At 29.2% G+C, this 27,503-nt stretch overlaps 2 protein-coding genes and 1 pseudogene across 2 annotated transcripts; all 3 read right to left on the bottom strand.

Moving 5' to 3' along the window:
- Nucleotides 1–3,014: 3,014 nt before the first annotated feature.
- Nucleotides 3,015–5,041, bottom strand: LOC114402648 (PTI1-like tyrosine-protein kinase At3g15890). Its single transcript, XM_028365300.1, has 4 exons — nucleotides 4,794–5,041; nucleotides 4,530–4,683; nucleotides 4,123–4,385; nucleotides 3,015–3,739 (listed from the first exon to the last, which is right to left on the bottom strand). Exons 1-4 carry the CDS (start codon nucleotides 4,847–4,849, stop codon nucleotides 3,193–3,195), a joined length of 1,020 nt encoding a protein of 339 aa, XP_028221101.1. The 5' UTR covers nucleotides 4,850–5,041; the 3' UTR covers nucleotides 3,015–3,192.
- Nucleotides 5,042–14,256: 9,215 nt separating this feature from the next.
- On the bottom strand, nucleotides 14,257–15,260 carry LOC114402128 (annotated as a pseudogene).
- Nucleotides 15,261–20,980: 5,720 nt separating this feature from the next.
- On the bottom strand, nucleotides 20,981–22,653 carry LOC114402993 (transcription factor bHLH36-like). Its single transcript, XM_028365703.1, has 3 exons — nucleotides 22,333–22,653; nucleotides 21,784–22,137; nucleotides 20,981–21,297 (listed from the first exon to the last, which is right to left on the bottom strand). The coding sequence occupies exons 1-3, from the start codon at nucleotides 22,585–22,587 to the stop codon at nucleotides 21,220–21,222; spliced, it is 687 nt and encodes a 228-aa protein (XP_028221504.1). The 5' UTR covers nucleotides 22,588–22,653; the 3' UTR covers nucleotides 20,981–21,219.
- Nucleotides 22,654–27,503: the final 4,850 nt, after the last annotated feature.

The following is a 27,503-nucleotide window of genomic DNA, read 5'->3' as shown; positions in this document are numbered from 1 at the left end:
ATTAATTCTTTTGAATAAGTAGCTCATTCTTTACTTTTTGTATTATTTAAATTATATGTATTTTTATTAGAGATAATTTTATTTGAGTTGAATAACATAATTGTATAACACAATTGCATATATAAAACTTCAAGGAGAGATCTTTCTCTGCTCTAAATATTGCTAATAAAATTTGATCATGGAAAACATCTAAAAGCAACTAATATAAATCTAAACCACATATATTAATTATTTATTTATTTCATAAACCACGTAACATTTACATCACATGGTATATGATTAGTGGACTAGTGGTTTGAGGATTTATTTTATTTACTTAATCTCTGTTTATGAACCATTCATTTTTGGATTTGAATGAAGAGATGGTACAAATTGTTTTCCATGGAAGGGTCACTGAGAAAGACCCCATGATAGCCTCCACGGAAGAAGTGCCCCTCCACATGCACACCCTTCTCCTCCAGAAATTTCTCGAACCCCACCCGACGGTTCACCAGTAGGTCCCCATCACACCCCTCCATCCATAACCGGTGACCCACCATGAACCGTTGGATTCGAATACTCGAGATCAGAGGCAAAGCCAGATCGTTGGCCAGCCTAGCTCACCTCCGATGGGGTCCTCTTGGTCCCACCGAAAAACGGCTGAACCAATATCAGCCCTCTGTAGCCGCACGTAGACCCGCGTTGTAGGCAATATTTTCACCCGCGCTCTCCCATCAGAAAGCATCGGGAATAGTCAACGTGCGAAGTAAAGAAGTCCTCGTTGGTGGTTTTGATCCAGTGCAATGCATCCATGGCGTCCTCGTACGCCGCCGGTAGCCGGTTCATTGGCGCGAGGCGGTAGTTGACTGAAACGACGAGGGATTGGGTGGATTTCGCCGTTTTAAGGCAGAAATCACGGATGATTGGGGGCCACCGTGGAAATAAACAAGGAGGGGTAGCTTGAGCTGGGGATTATCCAGTGCTTCGCGGGGTACATAGACTCGGGCCCACCACGGATGATGAGTTTACAACAGATAGGAGGAGGCAAAAGAACATGCAAATGTTGGGAACGTGAGAAATTAATATAGTATGGCGTGGAAGCCTCAAACTGAGAATGGTTTGTTGGGGCAACTAGCTCGCAGCTACGGGGCAAGTAATAATCTTAGTGAAATGTGATGATTTCTACATTAAGGATTGGTGTACAATTGTAACCAGACAAGTAACTATGGCAAGTAGGAATCGTTGGGCTGGCTTAAGTTATGCTATGGCTGGGACTCCTCATTTATTTTATGGCTACTTTTAGCGAGTAGTTGATAGGATTATCTGGTTCCAATTTAGCCTTAATTTCACGCAGCGATTTTTCTTTGTTAAAAAAATAAAATTAAACGTTATATTAATTCTTGACAACAGCAAACATAATATTATTGTAATGACCAAATAATTTTGAGAATATACAAAAAAATTCCATAAAAAACAAAATTAAACATATATATATGCATTCCTGTTTTCCATTGAAAAATTAAATTCTTGACAACAACAAACATAGTATTGTTATGAGAATGACTAATGGAAAATCACTTTTCCTTTTTGGATACTTCAAAAAATAAAGATGGACACGGCTCATTTTTACTTAGGATGTTGCTAGGTGCACCCAGTATTTCTTAAAAATGTTAAAAATGACCCTATGTTTTCTTCGTATTTGTAATGGATGTATGTGAGGATGGTCCGTAAATCGTACGGATCAAGTTGATCTGTAAGCCTTTTACAGATCAAGACAGATCAAGTTAGATCAAGTTGATCCATAAGATTTCTACGGATCAAGTTGATCCATAAAAAAGGCTTACAGATCAAATTGATCTGTAAACCTTTTACGGATTAACTTAAAAGACTTACGGATCAAGGATATTTCAATTTTTTTTCTTCAAGTGCTGGGTGCCCCAACAATAATCCCTTTTACTTATACCAATGCAATTAGCCCGAAGTTTACTATTTTTTTATTGCTAAAACAGAGGGTAAAAGCGGCCCAAACACAAAAGGCCAAACACACAAAACTCATCCCACACCCCTTCTCATTCAAAACTTATGTGTGATTCCTAAAATACCCCTCATTGTTTATTCCGGATCGTATGTTCCATAATAATTTTGAACATATTACGGAATAAGCATTCCCAAAATATGGTATTTTGATTAGAAAATAAGTGTTCTAGAAGAACTACACCTTTCCATAAGGTGTTTGGAATATCTCTTCTATAATGATTTTGAATGTTTTACGAAATAAGCATTTTGGAAGTATAATATTTTTGTGCCCTCTAAAAAAATTAAATTCCAAAAGTGTTTGGGTACAACTTGAATCTCCCTTTATTGAACAAGTTTTTTTTTTTTTTTGTCAAGTTGTTTCAACAATACCTTTATATAAGTGGTTAGTTTCATGATTCTAGACATTAAATTCCAAAATTATTAAAAAAAAGTTGCATACTTTTCAGAATTTAATTTTTGGAAATAAGTTTGTTCCTTTTAAATTCATGGAATGAACTACAATGTTCATTGTATAAGATTATGGCCTTCAAGTGTTGTGTGTATAATAAGGACTTGCATAGAGTTGAAATAAAAATTGACAAAAAAAAGATAGCTATTTTGTCCTAATTCATAAAAAAAATCATATTAGCTATCTATTATGTCCAAATTAATTCCAATTGTCCAAAAATAATTTGGATATAATAATCAGTCCAAATTGAAACCTTTAAATTAGGTAGATATACATCTCTCTCTTTTTTTTTCCGATAAAAAATATATATCTACAAATTAGACAAAGTAATGTTAATGTTATACAAAGTATTGCAAGATATATAAACTAAAAATAATATATTAAATTAAAGATAATTAGGGTCTCCTAATGTATGTCTAAGAATCTCACAAAGATAAAAAAAAAAATATAAAGATGTAACATTATAAAAAAAGATTGGTAAACATTTATCTTTATTTAACATATAAAGAGTAAAAGAGAAATAAATGTAAATATAATAAATAATATGATGTGATAGAAAAAGGAATAATAAGTATTGATGAAAAATATAATGTGTAAATTTATCGGCATATCACCACTCTTATAAATTTCACTTACACGTTAGGGATTTATCTTAGTTTAAGTTTATCATGATCACTTGGTATCTTGAACTTGGACTGCGTTGTTCTAATCTCTCCTTAGTTTTCTTCTTATTTGTCATCTCCAGTCTTGTAACTCAAATATGGAATCTCTTTTTTTCTTCTCCCCATGCCACCCTTGAGCCACTCCACCACCTCTGCCATGCTAGGCCTCTTCTCTGGGCTATTATCTGTGCACCTCATAGCTATCATGACCACAGATTTCAATTGCTCTAAATCAAAATGCCCCTTCAACTTTGGATCAGCAATATGAAGGAAGTTACCCTTTTGGACATGTGGTGTGACCCATTGAACTATGTCCCTTTTCACTCCGCCAGGGAGTTTCTCAATTGGTTTCTTAGCACTCAAAATCTCCAAAAGCAAAATCCCAAAACTGTAAACATCACAGCTCCCAGAAACCTTCCCCCACATAGCATACTCTGGCGCCAAATATCCAAGGGTGCCTTTAACCCTTGTTGTGAGATGGCTTACACCCTCTGGTATCAACTTAGCAAAACCAAAATCAGCAACCTTGGCTTCAAATTCAGTGTCTAAGAGAACATTGCTTGCCTTTATGTCTCTATGAATGATGTGAGGATTTGCTTCATGGTGCAAATACCTTAACCAAACAGAAACACCTCATTTATAGATGACAAAGTTTAATAAGTTGAATATAACACTAACACACAAACACACATGTAAAAGCTTTTGCATGGTTAGCCAATTAGAAATTGTCACCCATAATAATTTTTTTGATTTTTACAATAACTACTTGAAAAGTCATATCTACATGATTTTTGATTGGTTGACTACAGCACATAAACATTAATCTCAATCTTAAATGATATATGAATGAACAATTTTAATAAGAAGGTATTGGATTGATCAACAAATTATATTCAAATTTCAATATATGATGTTGGTTAATCTGATTTGATAACCATATGCTAGCATGGAAAGATATATAGATGTAAATTAATGAGAGGTAAAAGGAGCACATACCCTAAGCCTTCTGCAGCTCCAATTGCTATGGTCATTCTTCTAGGCCAATCTAGCAAACAATCCGTGGCAAGTTGACCATGCAAATGGGTGAGCAAGCTGTGATTAGGCATGTAATCATAGACAATCAACCTTTCATCGCCTCCAGCATAGAATCCACGCAAGCCTAACAAATTCTTATGCCTCACTCTTCCTAATACTTCCACTTCAACTGCAAACTCCATCTCTGCCTTTGCTGTCATAGTCTTCAAGCGCTTCACTGCTATCTGCAAGTTCCATTCAATATATATTAGCCCTGCAAGTTTTTTGTGCATAGGAAAGATGTCTCTTAGCTTAAATTAAGTTTATCAGAAACAAATTAAATGATCAAAATATTAAGGAAAACAAATATTTTATATGTATATAATTGCCTCGATGCCTTTACTTGTTCGACCCCAATAAACACTTCCAAATCCACCCTCTCCTATCTTGTTATCTTGATGAAAATTGCTTGTTGCACGAAGCAACTCCTTCAAGGTGTATATTTCCCATGGATAGTCCCTATTTTTCTTGTTGTTGGCATTCCTACAAAAAGTAAAAAAGAATAAGGAAACTCGAGCCAATATGTACATATTTGTAACACTTATCATCACAAATTTGTGGACATGAAATGAATGAAGCTGATGAAAGCATACTGTATTTCTGATTGCTCTTTTTCACAAAGAAAACAACTGAAACATTTAAACTGCATTTCTTTCTTGAAGATTATGGTATTCAGAATATGAATTCCCTACTGGAAAATAGATGAATAAGTATAAGAAATTTTCGAGGGAAGTGGGAAGACGAGAAAAAATGGATTTGCAAGAAAGGACCAAAAATATATCGGCAAATGCAAAGAAACAATATAAGAATTAAGAACTATTAAGGCTCAACGATGACGACAAAGGGCTCTGCCTTGGAAGTCAAGGACTTTGAACACAAGCCAATTCAGTGAGTATTATATGCCTCAAATGGGCGTATGGTAGTGTTTACAAGCTTTTGTCAAGCAACATTTTCCATTGAAAATGTCACACTTTTATAAATTAAATATTCCTGTCGGAATAAACATTCTTAAGCGTTTTATTCAAGAGTTATATTATTCTCACAGTAAATTTTTACTTGCTTTTTTCTGTACAACTATTTGTTTTTATCTCTATTATCTTACTTCAGAAACCTTTTCTTCTTAACTCTTTTTTTATAACTTTTTTACGAGATTTCAAATTGCAGTCGAAGTTGCAGTTTTATCACGTTTTATGGTATTGCAAGAAGTTGCAAACAAATGCAGCTGATATATAACCACAATTTTGGTTGCGTTGCGATTATAAACATGCCAAAAACCTTACGTTGTGGTTGAAATCACACTCGCCGAATATTTTTTAAAACCCAATCTTTACATAAAATTTATGTATACTCTTTATTCAATTACTTTTTTGACCAAAATTTAATTGCTTCTATATACTTTCTCCGTTCCAGAATATATGCTTAGAGAAAAAAATTTATTTCAAAATATATGTCATTTTACAAAATTAATGTTACATTAAATACTTTCTTTTCAAAAATATCCTTAATAAATACTTAATGTGAATAGTGTAGAAAGAATAAATAAATTATTAATTAAAAAATAAAAAAATATATTAAGAAATTACCTAATATTTTTTAAAAATTTAATTAATTATATTCCTTAATATTTAACAATAATCTTAAACGTTATATATTCTAATAGTGACGCACGCAATCATAGCTTCTCTTTTTTTCTAATAGAACAATTTAAAACTGGGCAGGAGTGCATACAAAGCTAATGGAGCCTGTAAAACATTCGGCTTCTAGCAAGTTGACAAAATGTCTTAATCAAAGACAATTATCAGCATATCGTTCATATTATTATTATTATGGAATTAAAAAAGAATCGTCATGGGTAATTACTTATGCTTTTGGGACAAGTTCTATGAGAACAGGGGTCCAATGAGGCGTTTTGATGTCAGCGATACAATTTTTCTTTTATAAAATAAGATTACTAATAGAATTAGTTTGTAAAATATGGTCGTTGTTGTCATCTTAGTTTATTTTTTGAACTTTATTATGTCAATTTACATTATCATTATAATAAGCATTGCATCACATGATTTGTTTAAGAAATGATTTAAATTAACACAGAAAGTACTACATGCCATTTAATTTGTATTGGTAAAGAAATTATAACAAAATAATTATCGTGACTAACAGATAAACTATTCTATAAATATACTATTTTTTTGCGAAAATCTTTACCTTAATAATAATATATTTCAATTAAATTAAATAAATAAAAGAAAATGCATAATGATCTATTTTTTATATTTATATACTTTCCTTTCTTTTTTACACACCATTCTGGTAATGACCGGCATTACATTATTAGTCTATTTTTCCAGCCATTATCAAAATAATAAGTGATGTTTGAAGATAAAGGAGATATAAATATAATTAATAATTATAATATCATTAAAATAATTTGTTTGAAATCAATTTCTAAATATATTACTACTTTCTCATATTTTATCTCTTCCTATCATCTTTTGATTCTTTCTGTCGTGATTAATTAGAATTTAATTTGTTGACGTACTCAATACTTTTACCTACAGACTTCTTGCGTATGTGCCTTTTCCTCAATTTTGCTTGCTTTCTTATGTCCATATCCTATTTGTTGTCATCCTAATTATTATTGGCCAATCAAGGTAAGTAATATGTCACTTTATGACGACTACAATATAAAATTAGTACGTCATATGTTTTTTTTCTCATTCATCATTTGTAAATATCTCTTATCATGTCAAGGATAGATGACATATATGTTGGAGTTGCATTCCATTTTTTTTTGTTGGTATTCCATATCTCTGTGTTAAACGCTTTTTGTCATAATTATTGTTTATATCACATGATAGTATGAAGATAAATTAATTTTTCAGTTATTAGGCACTGGAGGGGGCTGCTTCTTCAAGAATAACATGGACTGCATCCAATAAGTTAGAAATAGTTGCATTTAGGACTCAACTCATTTTGATTAGTTTTTAATTTTTTTAAAAGTTGAAAATTTATTTATTTATTTAGTAAATAATTTTTTTAATAGTTTATAACATTTTGTTAACGCTCTTGTCTTTTTTAAATAAATTATAATTTTATTATTTATGTCATTTTATATTTTTTTAAAAATATTTTAACCACTAATATTATCAAAAACTTATAATTTAATAAATTAATTTTTTAACTTTTAATCAACTTTTTAGAATTTTGAACTTTCAAGTAACTCAATAACCTAGAGCAACAAGATAAAAACACCTGGCACATGATTCGTTAGTCAACTTGTTAGATTGATGGTGCAAATCAAAACATATACTGTACGTATATGTTTTTTGCTATAAATGATCATGAGCTTCGCATTACTCATATCTTAGTAAGGGATTGTTATTGACCACAACAAATTGCCTTTTGCTCCTATCAACATTCTCAATTTACAAAGATTTTTTTTTCCTCCAAAGTACACTGGAATTATAATTTCATTATATTAGGAAGTGTGAAAAAAATTTATACAATATAATTATGATTCTGTTGTGCATTACATAATAAAATCATAATTCTATTAGACATTTTTTTATGAAAAATTAATTATACAAATAAGTTATTTTTTACTTGAATTAATTTTGATATAAATTATATTAATGACAATACACATTACCTTTTTTATGGTAATCAAATTAATTTTTACATTATGATTATAATAATTAATTTGATTACTTTTATAAATATTAACTTGTATTCAATTAATTTAATTTTAATTGAAAATATATAGTATTATTAAAAATAGTAAATTATATCACAATTAATTTAATTAATTTAAAAAAGATAATTTGCATTTATAATTAATAAAAAATAACAAAAATATAATTTTATTGTCATTTTCGTTGAGATGTATAACGAAATCATGTTTAGGTTGTGTATTTTTATAAAACAAAAAAATACATAATGAAAACAAAATTTTATCGTTTGTCTTAACAAAGATCACAATCAAATTATATTTTTGTTATATATTTATTTCTAGGAGAGATCAATATTAAAGGAGAGAAGACAAAGAATATTTTGGTATTTACACATTGATGGTAGGTAGAGATCTCCTTCTAACTAACAGTTCATTTGGATCTTATCTCATAAGCTGGCCTTGGTTTTGTTATTTTTAGACTCCTTTTTGTTAAGTTCACACCTTTTGGTTTAATTGGCCTAAGAGGACCTAAAAGTGCCTTGAAAATTGAAACCAAAATTGTTAAAGGACTTTGTTGGGTGAGATTAAGATAATAAAATATTATGATATTGTTTTAATATTATTTAGTTTTTCTTTTAAAGTTTGCCAAAATATTAGATGATGACACATGTAGGATTGTCATTTATTAACTTGTTTTTTTAATGTATGGTTTGTAATGTGTTGAGGTATCAAGAAATCAAGAAATATATTTATAACTGTTACTTTCATCTTCTTCATAACTTTTTAGTTTTTAATTATAATTCTAGTTATATAGTAGGAAATTAGGAATAGCTCTTATGCACTCTATCACCTTACTTTTTATTTTTATATTTGGACAAAAATACTCTTGACGAAAATGCATTTTGTCATGTATCTTGACAATATTGATATATTTAATTTGACAAAATCCGATCGAGATACACAAACAAGATTTATTGAGATATATAACAAAAGTGGGTTTCTATCAAGAGTATTTTTGTAAAAAAATATAGAGGTGAACTTCACAATAACAGGTGTGTGCTGTAAAAAAAACAGTGACAGAGAATAACAGCTCCTATTGGACTTGCGTTGTGGCAGATAGCCAGATACTATCCTAAGCAACATACATAATACAATAATACACCATGGATCACCCCAAGCATCTAGAAGGTGAAAAATCTTCACCTTTATTTTCCATTTAACCCTTTTTTTTATTTTTTAATGTTACAGTATTTATTTTAAATATTTTACTTTATATTTTTATTTTTAATAAAATATTTAATCTTTTAAAAAATAATAACAAGGGTTAAAAAATTACTAAAAATCTAAAACTATAATTATTAGTTGATGAAAAAATAATACAATAATACATTTTCACTTGCAAAACAAAAAAAAAATACAAATATGTATTTTTACGTCATCATATATTTATTAGTGAATTGAACAAATAATTTACCACATACTTCTAATTTAATAATCATCATTAAATTAAAAATTAGCTAATTAACTTATTAACTATAAGAGCCCAAGTCAAACCTTAAGTTAGCTTCGATCGGCTGAACTTAACTCGACTAACCTCCATTCATATTAAAGTAGTATGTCCAATTCGTTTGTTTATTCTTTTTGAACGAGTCTCATAGCTAGCAGTGTCTATGAATCACTCAATCACTCTAAACCTCAATTAATCTTAATCGAATCAGATAAAGACACTTAGATTTGATGAGTGATCTAAGCATTTATTATTACTTTTCTATTTGCAAAACTCCAAACTGTGTCATTTTTGTAAGCAAAACTCCGCATCATTCGCATGAACATATGTTAGATATAATTGTTTATTAATGAAGACAAGACACTCAAATGTTATATATTAACTCGTTTTTGTGTAAAATACATAGTCATATTGTGCCGGCAGTTTTACAAGAAAATAAAAAAAATAAAAATAAATAAATAAATTTAATTTGTTTTACGTGAGAAATTTAACACGTCAGTGCTCCACAAACTGGGTCTTTCTCTGTGGGGGCATTCCCTTGCTAGTACCGCGCATGATCTTGTTATATATGAATTCGCTAATAATATAACAAAACAAACAGATCGTATCCATTAATTAAATTAAATTTTTTATTTTTTAATTAAAGTCTAAAAATCTTTTTACAAGTTTAATATTTTTATTTTTATATTTTTAATTTAATGTATTATAAAAGTATACTTTAATTCTTAATCCTAATTCTAAATCTAACTTTCCCTACGTTCTATCAATGTTTCTGGAGCATTTGCTCAACTGAGTTTGGATGGAACAGATCACAGAATGGCACTTGCTGAGGCAGGGACAATTCCAATTCTCATAGACTTGATGAATGATGTTGAGGAACTAAGGGATAATGATGTAGAGGCTCTTGTCAATTATTATGTTGATCCATTGTATCATGATAGAGTGTCTGATGCGATTAAGATTCCTTCGTTCAGAAATATGCATAATAAGATTGACTCATATTCGTGCATTGAACGAGCACATGGCTAGATCCTTGAGAACTGAAGAATGAGTGTTGAGCAGCTTACTTTGAACCCAAATCTTGAATAATCAATTGAAGGATATGTCTTCAATAATCTTGAATTTGGAAGATCAGGAATTAGATATTAAAGTGCCTTTAATTACAAAAATAAAAAATTAAATTTAACCATTTGATATGATAAAATAAATTACATATCATTATATAATTAAATAATATATAACATACTAATCACATCAAAATAATGACATTAATGTATTTTTAGTTTCGATCTGTTTCCCACTTTTAATTAGAACTTTTCATGTTATGGCCATCACAAAAGTTTTAATGAATAATAGGTTGAGAATATGACAGTTTAATTAACATTATCCTAATAGATATTTTGTGACGGCAGAAAAAGTTGAACCTCTTAAAACCTTGAGCAATGTAAAATAATTATTCAATTAAACTTTGTTCATAGTTTATTTCATTTTAAATTAGTTATGTAAGTCCCTGTGTGAGTGTTTGCTATTGTTATCAGATTTAAATTTAAATTTTAAAAAAATAATAAAAATTTAAGGCCCGGATGAGGTGATTTTTAGTTGTACGTACGTTGGTCTGGGAGGTCCATTCTAGAGTGAACTAATATTCCAATTAGAACTAAGACAAGAAGGAAAAACAAATACAATAAAGCAATAGTAATAAATAAGTAAATATATCGAATTACTTATGTATTATATTAATAATAACAGTAGACATTAAAACAATAAAAATATGCAAAATTTAAGTAAATATAAATAGTAAAATAATGAAATAATAAGTAAAATTAAATAATAAAATGAAAATTAAAGAAAAATTTCTTTATAGCTTTTAATAAATATTCGTATATATTTATATATTAAATGTAAATTATTCTCATAACATCAGTTGAATTCCTACAAGGCTACAACGTTGAATTCGATCATAACAACATATATATCCGGTTTAGAAAATAAGTTGTTCAATCTGAAGTGGTAAGGATACTATAGACAGTTGCAGCTATTTGGTGCACAGAGCACACACTGTAAGCAAAGCATAAAAATAATAATGTGTTATTTTATATAGTAATTCATACAATAATATTTTCTGCCTTTTTTTTTTTTTCATCACATCATTTATGACATCTCATTTTCAAACATCTATTTCTTTTCTTTCTTAGTTATAAAATTTGTTGTATAAATAACATTTTTCACACACAAAAAGTTATGCTATAATTAATAAAACTCTAATTAAGTCTGTCATTGATGGAGAAAAAAATTGAAAATAAATTAGTTAATGACATGCCAAGATAACTATATATACGCAATTGAAATTCAAAAGGCTTTTTTTTAAATAAAAATAAAAAATTGAATCAATGTTGTAATTTTATTAAGTTAATGTAAAATGATGCAAGTTGTGCCACTTTTGCTATGATGACAATTGACAACAATGAGCCGAAATTTAACGAGCTCACTAGATCCGGGAAATCAATGACTGGTTTGGAGTGGCAAGAATTTGTCTATCTTCTTCCCAAACTAAAGGTTATATACTCGTTACGGTTAAAAAGATTTGGATAAGATCATATGATAGAAATCAATATGCTAACCGTGCACGTGTTAATACCTCAGATTGAATTAGTAGATACATTAATAACAAGCATCTGCTCATAAAATATTACGAATGTGTCGGAGATTAATTCCATAAAGAAGCATCACTGCCAAGATTAGCTTAGTTGTCATATCTTTGCTTTCCTATTATAAGTTGCTTTGTCGATACTTAGTGATTACAAATCCATCTTAGGATATGGAATTCATTACATAATATAGTAGGTGAATAATGGGGGATACTGTTTAGCTTAACTCATACATCAAAATGGACCCAAATACATAATGTAATCACTTGATATGCATAGGTCTGAGCTGATTTTAAATTGTGTGGGATGCCAAAAGAAAATATCGAAACAGATTTTGTTTATTGATATATGAAGTTTGACTCAATGGTGCCCAGATATACAGTTTATTTAATTCTAACACAACTGCCACAGACGGATAAAAAAAAACACAACTGCCACAGTTAACATCCATACCTTTCCAAACAAAGATAAATTCAGAGATGCTCTAAACAATTAGAAGGTTTTGTGTTAATATATGTAATCCAGCCTCTTATATTGTTCGAGACCGTGACTTACGTATGCAGGGAATGTTTTAATTTAATTCATTATGTTTATAATTTCTAAGATTCAATTATGACTGAAACTGCATTTCATTAATTAAATTCCCAGCATGTTTCTGTAATGCCTGTTTCTGTAATTTTATAACATGATTAGACCATTTTTATTATTAGTTATTTCCATCAATTAACGTGCATGCTGTACGTACGTGTTTTACAATATTATAGGGGATAAAGCCATTTAATTTTGACACTCTTTTTGCATTATGTATACAAGTACTTATGCAAGGGACTTAATTTGGAAGGCCCATGAGACATAATAAAATGATAAGAAAGAGATCTAAGGAGTGCTAAAAATGAGTGTAAAAAAAAAATTTCTATGAACCTTATTTTAGACACCAAAGAAATAGCGAGTGTGAAAAAATTTATAACTCTTTCTAGCTAGAACTATTTTATACAACAATATTATAGATATACATGTTCGTTCTTTTACAGAAGTAATATTATGAGTTGACTGGCCCTGAGCTTTCAACATCTCTCTATATAATATCAGAAGCTTAATATAAAAAGGCAAATTAAACTTCACAAGACCATAATAAGTTACCTTTCTTATGCAACAGGTATATATATATATATATATATACACACGAAAAATGTGCACCGATTATCTTTTCATCTTCAAAACACTCCAGTAAACTGATAAACACATAAGGTATTATATATTTAAATTGATGCTTTCTTGCATGAACTCCGAAACTTACACCACATGCTTGATATTAAATAGCGTCCTTATATACGGTGGGTATTTCGTAACCGATAATGTTGACATCTTATTCAAGCCACTTTAGCTAAATCTTCCTTCCCCGAAAGGTGATGTTATTTTAAAATTGTAATATGTCTATTATAATCGACTAGCTATTTACTATGATGAGATGTTACAAAAATGTAACTGTTACAAAATGCTACTAAATTTATCTGAGTGGGAAGAAACCAGCTGAAGTTTGATGTCAAAACTCAGCGTTATGGAAATATGTCAAGACAAAAACATTCAATTTTTGTCATAAATATCAAGATTAATATTCAAGACTGACGTTGCTAGCTAGGAGTGGAAGGGACGAAGTGGAATAACAATATGGATAACAGTATTTAATAATCGTTTCATCCTTCCGTTTCCACTAGCTATAGGCAACAAAGGCACCTGAAAGTTACATTCCATTATATATTATCAAATTACTTATTTGACACAGTTCATTGAGCTAGCTGCTGTACTATTCCAATTATCATATTGTCGCTCATGCTAACTGAGCAAATTGATCAGTGCCAGCGTATATCCGAAGAAGTTTTAATGTTATCAACTAGCTAGCAATGACAATGTACCTTTAAATTATAGTTGAATTCAAAAATGGAAAGTAATCAAGTGAAAGCAAAACATTTATTATCAAAAGTGATTGCAAAACATTCAACCGTAAGGCATGACATATGGTTCTAATTTCCACAAAAAAGAAATTAAATGAGCTCATGGCATACTGCATGATCATTTCGAACGTTACTCTTTCAACTGGATTCACTTTAGACTACTCCAAACGGTCAATGTCAGCCAGCAACAAGTGGTACAATAATATGTACAGATGACTAAAGTTAATTGTCTACGAGTTCAGAAACTTCACCACACATTAATACATCTTTTTAAAGATATCAGCAGTTTTCAGTTTCAGAAAGTCTCTCCTCCGAACCTACAATTGCAACAAATGCTGTAATATGAATGTTTGGACAAAATCAAGAAAAAAATAGATATAAAAAAATCTTGTAAAAATAATATATTACTTGAAGATGATATTGCCTTAACAAGCTTTCTTTGCAGTTCAGTGTAATTATTCGCAGTCAACGTATGCAGAACCTTCAAGGCAGATTATAAAAAGATATCAATAATCAAAATTTGAACTTAGGGACAACATAATTATAACTTCATGCTCAGTGACAACTAACAATTAATGAATCTGCATGTTATGGTACCTCTGATCGGGTAGTGTGTATGAACCTGTCATCTGTTCTGGTGGAAGTACAGTTTACCACATCAAGCCCTTCTTTAAGCACTATGTCTAACACTCTTGACAAAGGACACGCATATTTCCCGAAGCTATAACTGCACTTAATCTGAACATCTCCTGGACAAGGATGAACAATGACACCTATTGGAAAATGGGTAATACTAAATCTTCCACTCTCAGAACCAACAGGTCTCAAATTAGACAACTTCATAAGCTTGACCCTTTTTGGCTTGCAATTGTTTCACCTTACTTTGAAGGTGCTTGATTTAATTTGTACCCTCATGCATGTGATCATAAATTGAGCGCTGTCCCTGGTGATAATCATCATCAAGATATAATGTACTCAATATTGTAATAATGCAATAATATTAATACCCTTCAATATGGCTAATGAGATGAAAACTTACAAATAAAAATGGTAAATAATTGGGAGTCTATTATGTTTAATTAATTAATTACCTTAATATATTCAAGAGGAAGGAGAGATCTAAAGGTGGTGGGAAGCCTGGTCATTTCTTGCCTTCTTTGTTTTTCAGTCTCTCTATGCATCCACTTCTTGTTTTCATCTATGGTTGCAATCTGATAATCTTCTCTTTGCTTGCCCTTAGTTCCCATTTGACTTGTAAAATGAATTAGAGCATTGCCATCCATCACAGGATCATGCAAGATCTGATTTTCTGGGGTATAGTTTGGATTGGTAGGGAATAATAATTATCATGTGTAATACTCTGAAAGTACATTGGGTATAAAGGATTCATCGTAATCTGACTTTTGGCTCTGAAAGGGTTTGGTGATTAGGGTTTCAGATCGCTTCCTGTATTTGATTGATATACTCTAGGATCCTCAAATTCCCTCCCGAATAAGATAAGAATCCATCATACCTGTCATATTATGGAGTTGTTGGTAAATGTACCAAGTCATCAAAAATAAAAATTATATATAAAAATTATCGTCCCAGGAAGATTTATACAATACTTAATTATTATTATAAGTTTTTACTATCTAAACTAATAAATAAATAAGAATGATTTAAACAAAATATTCAACAAAAAAAAAAACCAAATAAAACTATAAATGATGATATTTTTTGGATTTTTAGTTAAACACGCAATAAAATAATATAAATTTCAAGTGATAAAGGTTGTTAGGATTAAATTTCTTCGAACCAAATTCTTTTTACGCTAAAACATAATATTCAACTTATAATCCAATGTTAATATCAATGATAGTTCAAAAATGATATTCTTCCTAATTTCTTAGGTGAAAAGACCTAAATTCTTCTATTAAATGTCAATCCCTTGAAGAACTTATTTTAAGATCAATGACCCAAAAATAATCATTATCTTTCTTCTTATTTCTAACTCTGATGTTTAATGGGCATTTTACCACAATTCAAGATAAAGAAAATATTTTTTAATAATAATTTCATCTAAGAATCAAGCTATAAGTGATCAAATCATAACAAGCGTGAAGCATATAAATAAAAAACTAACATTAAAAAATAAGATGAATATATAACATTATTTCAAAAGAAATACATGAGAGTATAAAGTTCAAATATAATTTAACCCCAACAACTAAGGGTATAACTATCCATCTCCATGAATAACATCCAAAGGCAAGGAAAGTGGAGGAACAATAGAGGAAAAGAGTCGGGAAAGAAGAATTTTCTTAAAGGAAGTGTTTTTATAAAATGGGAAAGTTTGTCCTAAAATACACGGGAAAATTTATTTATAAAGATACAAAAAATCTATATTAAATGCGTGTCTATTCAAGCAAAAAACTTTAGACTTAAACATATATTATAACTCTGCAACTCTGTTCAAATTCAGCTTAAGTTAAACTTATTTTGCTGAAACCAATTTTTTCCATCTTCTCCAAAAAGAAAATTTAATCTGATCCTCCAATCTAATTTAAGCACATTTGAGTTGAAATCTTCATTTTAAGCTTTCATTAAATCTTGTTCCAAAAAAATTGCTATTCAATCTAGTTCAAAAATCCTACAAAATGATCCATACAAAAGAATGTAAAATCTAACAAAATAACAAGCTAAAAAGGACAAACTACAACTTAACAATTTACCTAAACAAAGACATAAATAAAAATAAAGTCTTTAAATAAGAGAAAAGGTGAAATAATTGCCTAAAATCACACGTTAAGTATTTTTACCAATTATCACATATCAATGTTCTTGTTTCTATTTTCTTTTCTTTTTTGTGCTTTTCTTATTTAATTAATGTTATCGTGGGACACGGTGTTTGCTCTACTTTTATAATCAGATGATCAAATTTTAAACAGTGTCTTTTGAAACTTTTTTGATTTACATATCCAATTGAACACCTCTAATTTTGACTTTGTCGGTTGGTACGTTGTGAATCGAATCTAAACCTTGAAAGTATTAATTCAACCATATAAAGGTGGCTATATAGTTTTACTCTTTTATTGAACACAGTGAAAGAAATTACAAAATGTCTATACTGTTTTTTTAAGTGTTTTTATGGTCTTCGGTTAGAATTAGAATTTCATTTCAATTGCCTATATAATAAATGTTTATATTAAAAATGAATGTAGAATATTACTTTTCTTTTCGTACCCCATTGCCCAGAGGTTCTTCGCTATGCGAAGGTATGGGGGAGGGATGTTGTACGCAGCCTTACCCTTGCATATGCAAAGAGGCTATTTCCGGATTCGAACCCATGACCAACAAATCACCAAGACACAACTTTACCGCTGCACCAGGACTCGCCCTCGAGTGTAGAATACTAATTAAGTTCAAATTGTAATTTTTATAAAAATACTAAAATATCTAGAAAAGTGTAGCTAAGCTTTATTTTATAAAAAATATACACATTGTGTTTGCAATATTATTATTTTACCAAAACTAAGTTTTATCCTAAAGCAATAATACAAATCATGCTTGCATTATTGCATTAATATTATTTTGCTGAACATGACACTTACTTCATAATTCAGCTTATTAGTTTTTCTTGTTGACGCGATATTAATCCTTTAATTAGTTAGATTTTAATCTATAATTATATTGAAATTCTTAGGCCCTTGTAAGTCTTAGGTCTATTTTTTTATGAAAAAAAGTAAAATTTATTTATGTGCCTAATTTAATTTCGGATATAGATTTTATATATATTACTGTGAAGAGAATATATTGATTCTGAGTGTAAAACAAACCAATCATTGTATAACATCCTCGATCATAAGCTAAAGTTCTAAATTAAGGTGGCTTAATTGAAGTTTAGTTCTTTATCATTTCATTTATTTTCTTGACATCATGACCTCCATGTATTTAAATAACACTTGTGATGTATGTGCAAAACTAAAATATTTATGATATGCTAGTTATTTTTCTTCTTTAGACACAATGTTGTACAATATAATAACAATATAGACCATTTTTTTGGTACGGACATTATTATGGTTAACATCGACCAAATTATAAGTCTTCAAAAATATTATTTTATTAACAAATTATACGTAAATTAAGTTATCTTTCATATTAATAACACACACGTGCCATACTAAACTGAAAGAAACTCATAACAAAACCCTTACTAGCTTTTCTATGAATGAAATCAATATAGACATATAAGATTACAATTTTGGAAAAATTTACTTAATTTCTACAATTTACGCACATGTTAGGTAAGTTGTATAAAATGTTGCGTATGCTATGATCTTGACCTTTTAATGTTTCAATAATAAAATTAAATTACATATTATGCAAAACGTGCTTTTCACTGTAGTTTTAACGGCTTATAGATATATTATCCATTTGTTTGGTCAACCGATAGTAGCTGTAAAGCCTGCATGAAAATAGAAATTCAGAAAGATGACAAAAGAAAACCAAGGATAATGTCAAGTCAATTTTCCATTGATAAGCGCACACAAATTATATAATGTGTAATTTTAGTTTTTATTTTTATTAAAATATTAATTATGCTTATTTTTAGAATTAAATAAATCTAATTTTCTGTCATTTTTCATACAAACTCTTTAGATTTATATTATTTTCTCTAAATATTTGGAAGTTTATAATGAGTATAAAATAGTTTCCAAAGTTTAATAGTAAAAAGTAATAGTCTTAAATCCACCACCGGTTCCAATGAAAGAAATCTGAATTGTTAAAAATTATAGTTTTGAATTTGATTTTTAGTTTCACATATATTAAAAATATATTGTATATAAGTTAAGAGAATTTTTTTTACAGGCAAATGTCAATTTTATTATGAGCTCTAAACTTGATCACAAGATGTGACAATTCGGTGACAGGAGTACCAAAAAACAATATAACGATGAACCACATAAAATCAATATTAAAACATAGTCGTTACTATTTTTACTAAAAAAATATAATCACAACTTCAATAGTTATATAACGATGTTCATATTTTTTTTACATCCAATCCAAGTCACTTTCGGGGTAACAAAACTACAAAAAGACGGCAAATTTACCATAAAATTCTCCTCAATTGGTTGGTAGAGTTTGAACCAAGTTGGCGGCTCACTTACAATCATGACGTAAAATAAAGTATTGATGATTAAACTTTTTAACTTGGCGTTACAGAATACTTTTTTTAGTAGTAATTCGAGTGATACTGAATGAATTTGACTTCATTAGATAAAATTTTAAATTTAAATCTCGTGAATCAAAATAATATGATTGAAAAGTTATAAATAAAATCAATGATATTTTACTAAAATATCATGTAAAAAAAATCAGTCTAATTATTCCACACATTTTTTTTTGTAAGCATGCTCAAATCAGTCTAATTACTTGATTCAACTTGTTGGATAAAAATTTACATGCTTATGTTATTGGCGTTTTTTATTGTTATTAAATCAGTGACTCGTTCGCTGGAATCCATTTACGAGAAATGGTGACTTAATAATGAGTTTTTGAAATGAAATCGGGTATTATGATTTTTTAAATTTTTTTCTAAAATATTGTTGGTGTCAATTTAGATTTTTTTTAACAATCGGAAGTATTAATTTTGAGTTGGCCAAATTCTAATTCTTCCAAAAGGTCGTGTTATATGAGAGTGAATTGATCCAAGTTATATAGTGGAGTTACAAGAATGTTAAGGAATGACCAATTCGAGTTTGAATCTGAAGACCAGATAACCTAGACTAGTGAAGAAAATGTCAGTGAGCGCATGCTGAGCGAAGGAACTCTAAAAAGACCAAAATGATCTGGATCGAATCTGATATCAAGATCTTAATTTTTTTTTCTGAATAGATCTTAAATAGTTAATCTTAAAGAGTTTAGATATACAAATGTACTCAATTATTAGAGTAAAAAAATCTATAAATAGAAGTTACTGTATCTCAGTCCCAAAGCGTACTGCCTGTAATTGATGCATTGTATAGTCACACTCACACAATTACTACTACTTGTAGTTATAAGAGAAATTTTATGGTATATATCCTTGAGATTTTGGTACTGCTATTGACAAAGTCTCTCCCTTTCCCTTAATATGCTCAAACTTGTTAAAAATTAATTAATAACTCAATGCCACAACCCTCGGATATATATATAACCCTTGAGTTTTTAAAGGTACTATAACAACTTTCCTGATATTGTACCAGACAAAGTTTTGCAGATTACTAATGGAACCATAGAAATTCAATGATATCTTTGAAAATAATTAAAATTAAAGGTTTTGATATTATTATTAATAAATTATCTTTCGTTAATTTCAACTTTCCCTTTTCTTTTTTGGTGGTGTCCAAACTCATTCAATTATATTGACTAAAAAATAATTGTTCACAACTCTTGATTTGTTTGGGTACTATAACAAACCTCAAGTTTTAAAAATCATCATGAACATTTTCAGGATTTTATAACTAGTAAACCTCTGTAATAGTCTTAAGATTATAAGCATTGTTCATTTTAATTCTTGACTTTTCTAAACCTTCATTTATTTTGTGACTTTATTAGTTGTCATGAACTTTAGTACTTCATGGTAATGGAAAGTAATAAAGTGGGATTAAAATGAGTTTTTTTTTATACTAAAATCAAGAACTAAAGTGAGGATACTAATAATATTATTAAAGATTATCTGTTGGGATACTCTAACTTCGAAAAATTCATGCATATATCCTCATTTTTTTTATTTAGCTAAATCATCCTTTCTCATTCTCTTAAGTACTATATGTCTACCTATCTAACGATTTATTGGTATATAAATACAAGATTTACTGTTAAACTCAAATAACTTTGTTTCATGATGCATGACATAATTACAATTAATACCAAGTTGATCCGTTAGTAGTTAATTAAGGGGAAATATCAGGGATAAATCTTAAGTTCCGTGACCTGCCAACTAGGTAATTAAGTGAGACTAAAAGCATGAGCATCAGGGTAAAGCAATCGGAAGAAATTAATTAAACATCAAGTGCTAGCAGTTACATTGAAAGACAAACTGAAAATCCTTATCATAGTTGCCCTGCTCACGCATTTAATTACTTTAGTAGCAATAGGAAGAAATTGACATAAATATACGAGCAAATACATCTAAATTAACAAAGGAAAGTTGAGAACACTTATCATAGTCACGATCACAAATTGTTCATGGTCCCCTCAACCGGCATAATATTACCTTGGCAACAAGATTGCATGATCCAGTTTGTGTTGTAGCTTAGCAAGATCAAGGCGTGTCAAGTCCGCCTCCACCTATTCAACAATCTCATATACTGAGAACGTTGCATGCACTTATACATGTAATTGTCCAAACTCTAAATCATTACAAAAAATTCCGTATCCAGTAGCTAGATTTGTTCCGTTGATATAACTTTGTCTAATAAAACTGAAACTAATAATGGCATATGTACATGAACTGTTCAAATATTGTACATCTACATTAAGAAGATACAACAGATCGTAATATCATGTCAAATATTTTGACAATATATATGAAATTGATGTATTATATATTAGTCTATATAATCATATTCATAGCATAAACTTATAATCTCTATACTAATGGTTTGATTTCAATTGGATAAAAGTATATATATATATATATATATATATTAATGAGAGAAAGCCAAATGAATAGCCTTTACTAATACATTTCTTTTTGTAGTGAACATACCATATATACCCTAGAGTACAGCAGAAACAAGATTAATTAATTAAGTAGCTTAGCTAGCAAGGTACCTCGCACTTAATGGCATGAAATATCCTTCCATTAGCAAGAGTGGAAACACAGCTAACAACATCACATCCTTCTTGAAGCAATATTTCCATGAACTCTGATAAAGGTGAATTACTACCCTCCTCTAAGCCACTACTACATATGGCAATTTCCACTCCCCCTGGAATGAGATTGATGTTGACACACTTCACTACTGCACCTGAATGTTCTGGTTGATCGATACTAGTTTCCAATAAACTTGAATTAACCATTAGTTTGAGCCTATCTCTCTTGACTTGGAGAGCATTAATCTTTTGCTTCAAAATTTGGATATAATTTACAGCCTCGCCTATGTGATCTGATGCCGAACGCTTTCCCTGTAACCCCACATTAATGAAGATGAAATTAAACATCTAAACCAAAACCCACTTCTTGTTATGCAAATTAAACATCCTTAGAAGAGCCACTATTTAACAAAATGCGAAGCATAAATTAAACAAGGATATCATGTGAACCGCAATATATATCACGAGTTGGTATATAGAAGGAAAATATAGAAGTTAAGTAAAGACCTTGATGAGTTCAAAAGGGAGTGAAGAGCGGAGAGATGCACATAGAATAGACATGTTTGTCCTCCTTTGTTTTTCAACTTCCCTACGAATGATCTTCCTCTCATCATTGTCCGATGTAACCAATATTATATGTTGATTCTCTTGAGCCATTTTCTGACCAGGATCACTCCCTTCAAGTGATTCTTGGCCCAAAATCAGATCTTGTTCAATAATATACTTGCTAATAGTATATATATATATGGAAAGGAAAAACATTGAACAATGACTACGATCTGGTAACTGATCAGTCTTCAAGTTCCATACATCTTTCCTTTTCTTTCTTTCTTTTTTTAAATAATACTTTGAGCTTGTTAACTGCATATAAAAATATGGAATTACAAACTCACTTAATTTTCCTTTCACTCCTAGTTTTTTTCCCTCTCCTGTAACATCACCTATTATATTTAATTATTTATCACTTTTCTTTCTATTTTTCTTTTCTTTTCAACCAATTCAACCGGAAAGTATTTTTAGGGTTTAACATTTAGTATTTTCCTACATCTAATTGATATCACTTTTGTCCTTTTATATAGTAAAACAAAATTAAATATATTTCTTTAGTCTGTACGGGTTTTCATAATGTCCTTAGTGTAATCAAGATGATACAGTGTCCCTTTGGAAAGCATACGAAAAAAAGGCGACTTGAGTCAGTAAATAATTAAGAAAGGAATTAATTATAATCTGGGTCCCTTTAGTTTAGATTATTTGTTATTTATGTCTTTCAAAATTTTCAAAGTAATTAAATATCTCTATTATATTTTTATATTTGTCGGCAGGCTATGGTCTTACTGATAGAACCTTAAAAGTGGGAACCAACCTAGACCGGCATCCGTAAAGAGAAATATGTGCATATAATATAGAAAAAAGTTCATTTTATAAGTTGTCGAGATAAGATATTTAATTGTTATGGGTTTACACAGAATGACAATGATATGCCAAAGAAAAAGTTATTTATTCTTTACCGGTGCATTTTGGAAGGAGATCGAGGATGGGAAAACAGTAAGCTCTACTGGAGAAAATATACGGATAGATATCAGTGGGACATTTAAATGTAAGTTCACAACTAAAGTTTCATATTTTCTCGGAGGGAACATTTATTTTTCATATAATTAGAAAATAAATAATTTGTATTTTTTGGTGAACAAATAGTTGGTATGTTATTAAGTTAAAAGATTGTTTGATGCTCACCTATAATTTGCATGTTATTAAGTTCAAATATTCTAACCATAAAAAAGTTCAAATATTATCTGACGGAACATTGTGTAAGGGTGTACTCCATCTCAAGTATAATTAGAGCACCTCACTCTTTGTATCAAGTGTGCCAAAGTAGTAATTCTCTTCCATACAATTTTCCCTTCCTCTCTAACAAAAACATATGATCATGTCAATATTAACTAGTAGATGATTTGCCTGTAGCATAAAAGTTAATGTAAGCTTAAGGAGCTGTATTTAGGCATATATAGTTTAACGCGTGTATCTTAAACTTATATGACTACATATGAAAAACCAAGTCTGGTTTGCTTTGAAATGTGCATGTGATTTAATAGAAATTAGAATTAAATGTTTAAATTTGTTACTCTATATTTTTTGTCTGTTATCTTCTTCGCTACTTATTCCCTCCAATCTGTAAATATGCAATGACAAACTTAGATAAGCAAAATAAATCAACAAAAGCGGAAGAAGTACTGAATTGAACTTAGTCAAGTAGTCCATGATATCTTTTTTTAAAAAAAAAAATGAGTAGTCCTTGTTATCTTGTTCATTTAAATGCATGCACAGACACGCACTTGTCGCTTTCAAATATTACGTGCATCAGTGGAAATAATTGAAACACTATTATCCATTCAAATAATACTTGTTAAGGTATGATCATCGCCTGTGCATTGGCCAATTTTTGGGTAGTAATTTGAGGAGATTATATTGCGCCTTTTGTTAGTTATCAGGAAAAAATTAACATTGAGTCTTTTACTGGGTGTTGGCCACTGAATTATGGGATTTTGTTGTATGTTAATGTTCATATAGGGGTTATGTGATGTATATATGCTGATACATTTTGATATGTTGCTGATTCGGGAGCTGCATACATTTTGTGTGTACACATATATACTGTGTACTTTTGATTGGATACTCCTTGCACTCAAAATTTCATTGAAATTTTTACTTATATATATAAAAAAAAAAACCTAGATGCTAGCCTTGTTCTTATATTAGAATGAAAAGTAAAAATTAGCTTGATATGTACCATTGTACTTAACTTTGCATCGTATAGGAAAAGTTAATAGAGTTTTTTCTTGTCACGTTCCCAGCACTTCTACTTGCCCATTTCTATTACCAACTGTAAGTGTTAATCAGAACACCGAAGTCAATATATAATCCCTCTCAAATTCTTAATTCAAATTATTACACACTGATGAAATTCACGATCAGCAACTGCTGGTATGTATCTGTAGCCATTTTGTTCAAATTGATTTTTCGATAATATTATATGAGGAACTTGAACACGTGCTTTTTACCTAATGCATGGTTTTTTAAAAAAAAGGTTTCTGACAGCAATTTTGGCTACAACGTTTAGGTTTTTTGCTAATCGCGACCAAAATTGCAGTGCATCGGCTGTATCTATCCACCTTTTTTTCATAATATCATAGATCTCCACGAAATTGTAACTATGGTCATGGTTGCAATTTAAAACCTTATCTTGACGTATTCGTTCTGTATAGCAAAGAAAGTATATATTAACTGGATATGGTTATCAGGGTTTGAGCGTAATTCGTAAGGTTCTGAGGTTCCCCAAACTCCCAAATTAATCCTTCAGGCAAAAGGACTTCAGTAATTGTTGTGATATGTTCTTCTGTTTCCTCAACAGACAACTCGATAAGTGGAGACAAATGCCATACCAAATTTCTTTAATTATAGATTAAATTATGTTTTTTCATCTTCTTAATTTTCCGTACGTTATTTCTTTTGGGGGCCACTTGCAGTTGCAGGATGCCAAGATTTGTGGTACTGTTACAATAACAATCCAAATGCATCTTCAACAGCTCGTCCTACACTCGAAACTTAAAAAAAAAAAGGTCTAATTATCAATTTGGGAAATTCTCATTTGAGCCAAAGATAATCTATTCTCAACTCCATTATACTCATTTGATTTTATTATCACATCAAATTATTAGTTTTAATATTAATTATTGTGCATTTGAGGAGACAATCACAATCACAGGATTTACACTAATATATTTAATTATTAATTTGGCCTTTAAATTATTTAAATGATTTAATTTAATCTTTAAGTTTTTAAAATTTTAATAACCAAATTGATTTGTTTTAAAAAATTGAGAAACAAACAAATGCTTTTAAAATTTAGGTTAAATTAATTTATTTTTAAAAATTTTGAGACCAAATTCAACCTTTTAAAATTTAAGGATTAAATTTATTAAGTCTTTAAAAAACTCAAGAAGACCAAATTGAACCTGTTAACGAACAAGCTACCTAACAGGTTTTTTTAATTCGTATGAATTGAATACATATATCATGAAATTAATACTCAATCAATCGAGTTAGATCATATATATCAAATCATGCTTGCAATACAACTTTTTTTCGTATCAATAAAAATGTCAACCTTTCAAAAAACCAAAAATGCTGTTTTTGAGAATCTTGTTTCACATCAAACATAAAGGGAGGAAAACACTTAATGAAAAGAAAAATAATTTTCTTCTTCACTAATAGGGTGTTCAGAACTAGAAACGCCGTAGATCCTTTATTACAATATTAAACTATGTCACCCATGTTTTTTACGGTGAAATTTAATTAAAAATTAAATACCTTAATTTTATTTTCTATATTTATAAAAAACCACATATAAAAATTAAAATATATTATTTATTAAATAATTAAAATAAAATACTATTAAAATATTTTCAATTAGAATCCAGAAGATGATAAAACGTATTAAAATATTGTAATTAAAATTTTTATCAACTATTTAAAGTATATTATGATATTTTTCTTTAACGTGTGTATATATATTTTTATTATTTAGCTTGAGATCTATTTGAAAATATTATTAAAAAGATGGAAAAAAACTAATAAATCTAACTTATATATATGATAAAAATAAAGATATAAATATTTTTAGTGACCAACATTTATTTTAATGTAAGATAAATATATTATTAAATTCGATCTTAAATTATTTTGGAGAAGGATGTTTTAATAATATGTATGGAAAAGGCTATCAGCATAATTGAGAATATATAAAAGTTGGGAAAAGCAAGCACTCAGGTCAGGAACCTATCAGACTTTACTATAATTTTGGATTCAAATGGACCTACAAATTGATTAGCGGATTATTTTATTTGGGTTGAGGCCCATGTCTATAAATGTGTTTGCTTTACATGATTCAATATTTCAATTACTTAGGACAAATTAAAACATGAAGGTGAATTGGTTACAATTTTTTAATGTGATTTTATTTTAAGATTACATACATAAATATTTAAATTAAAAATTTAAATATTTATTTAAATTAAAAAAATTAAATATTTATATTTAAATGTATTAAATGATAGATAGATATTGTTGTTGTACTTTGAAGACACTAAAGATTAAACCTAAGTTTTTTTTTGCTTACTATCCAAACTCTCTCTTTGACTAATCTTAGTGGATGATAAAATTATAGTTCTGAAATGCTTCGAAGAGACATAATTTTAATTAAAGAAACCGTTGTAATCTGGCTGTCGCAGTTTGATTAAATTCTTGTAGTGATCGATGCAACACAACCTTATAAAATACCGATAAAAAAAAAAAAAACCTTATAAAATGTACTACCTCTTTTTCATAATTATTTTTTAAGGCTAATATATAGATTAAGATATATTCAATGGATATAAAATATTATATTTTGAATTAAAATGTCTGTATGCAATATGTTATTACTATATAGTTATAGTTACAGTAATTGTTTATAGTAGTTATTAAATAAGGACATAATTGCGGGGGAAAAAAGAACTAATAATATTTTAATTTTCTAAAACATCAAAGATTTTGAAAAAGAAACACTAATAGTTACGCAAAAGAGGTAATAAAAATTATTATACTTTTTTTTAGTACGGTACTAGTGCAGAGTATTTAGG

The sequence above is a fragment of the Glycine soja genome, chromosome 20 (assembly GCF_004193775.1).
Source record: "Glycine soja cultivar W05 chromosome 20, ASM419377v2, whole genome shotgun sequence".
Taxonomy (NCBI): Eukaryota; Viridiplantae; Streptophyta; class Magnoliopsida; order Fabales; family Fabaceae; genus Glycine; species Glycine soja.
This window is presented reverse-complemented; position numbering and strand designations above follow the sequence as displayed.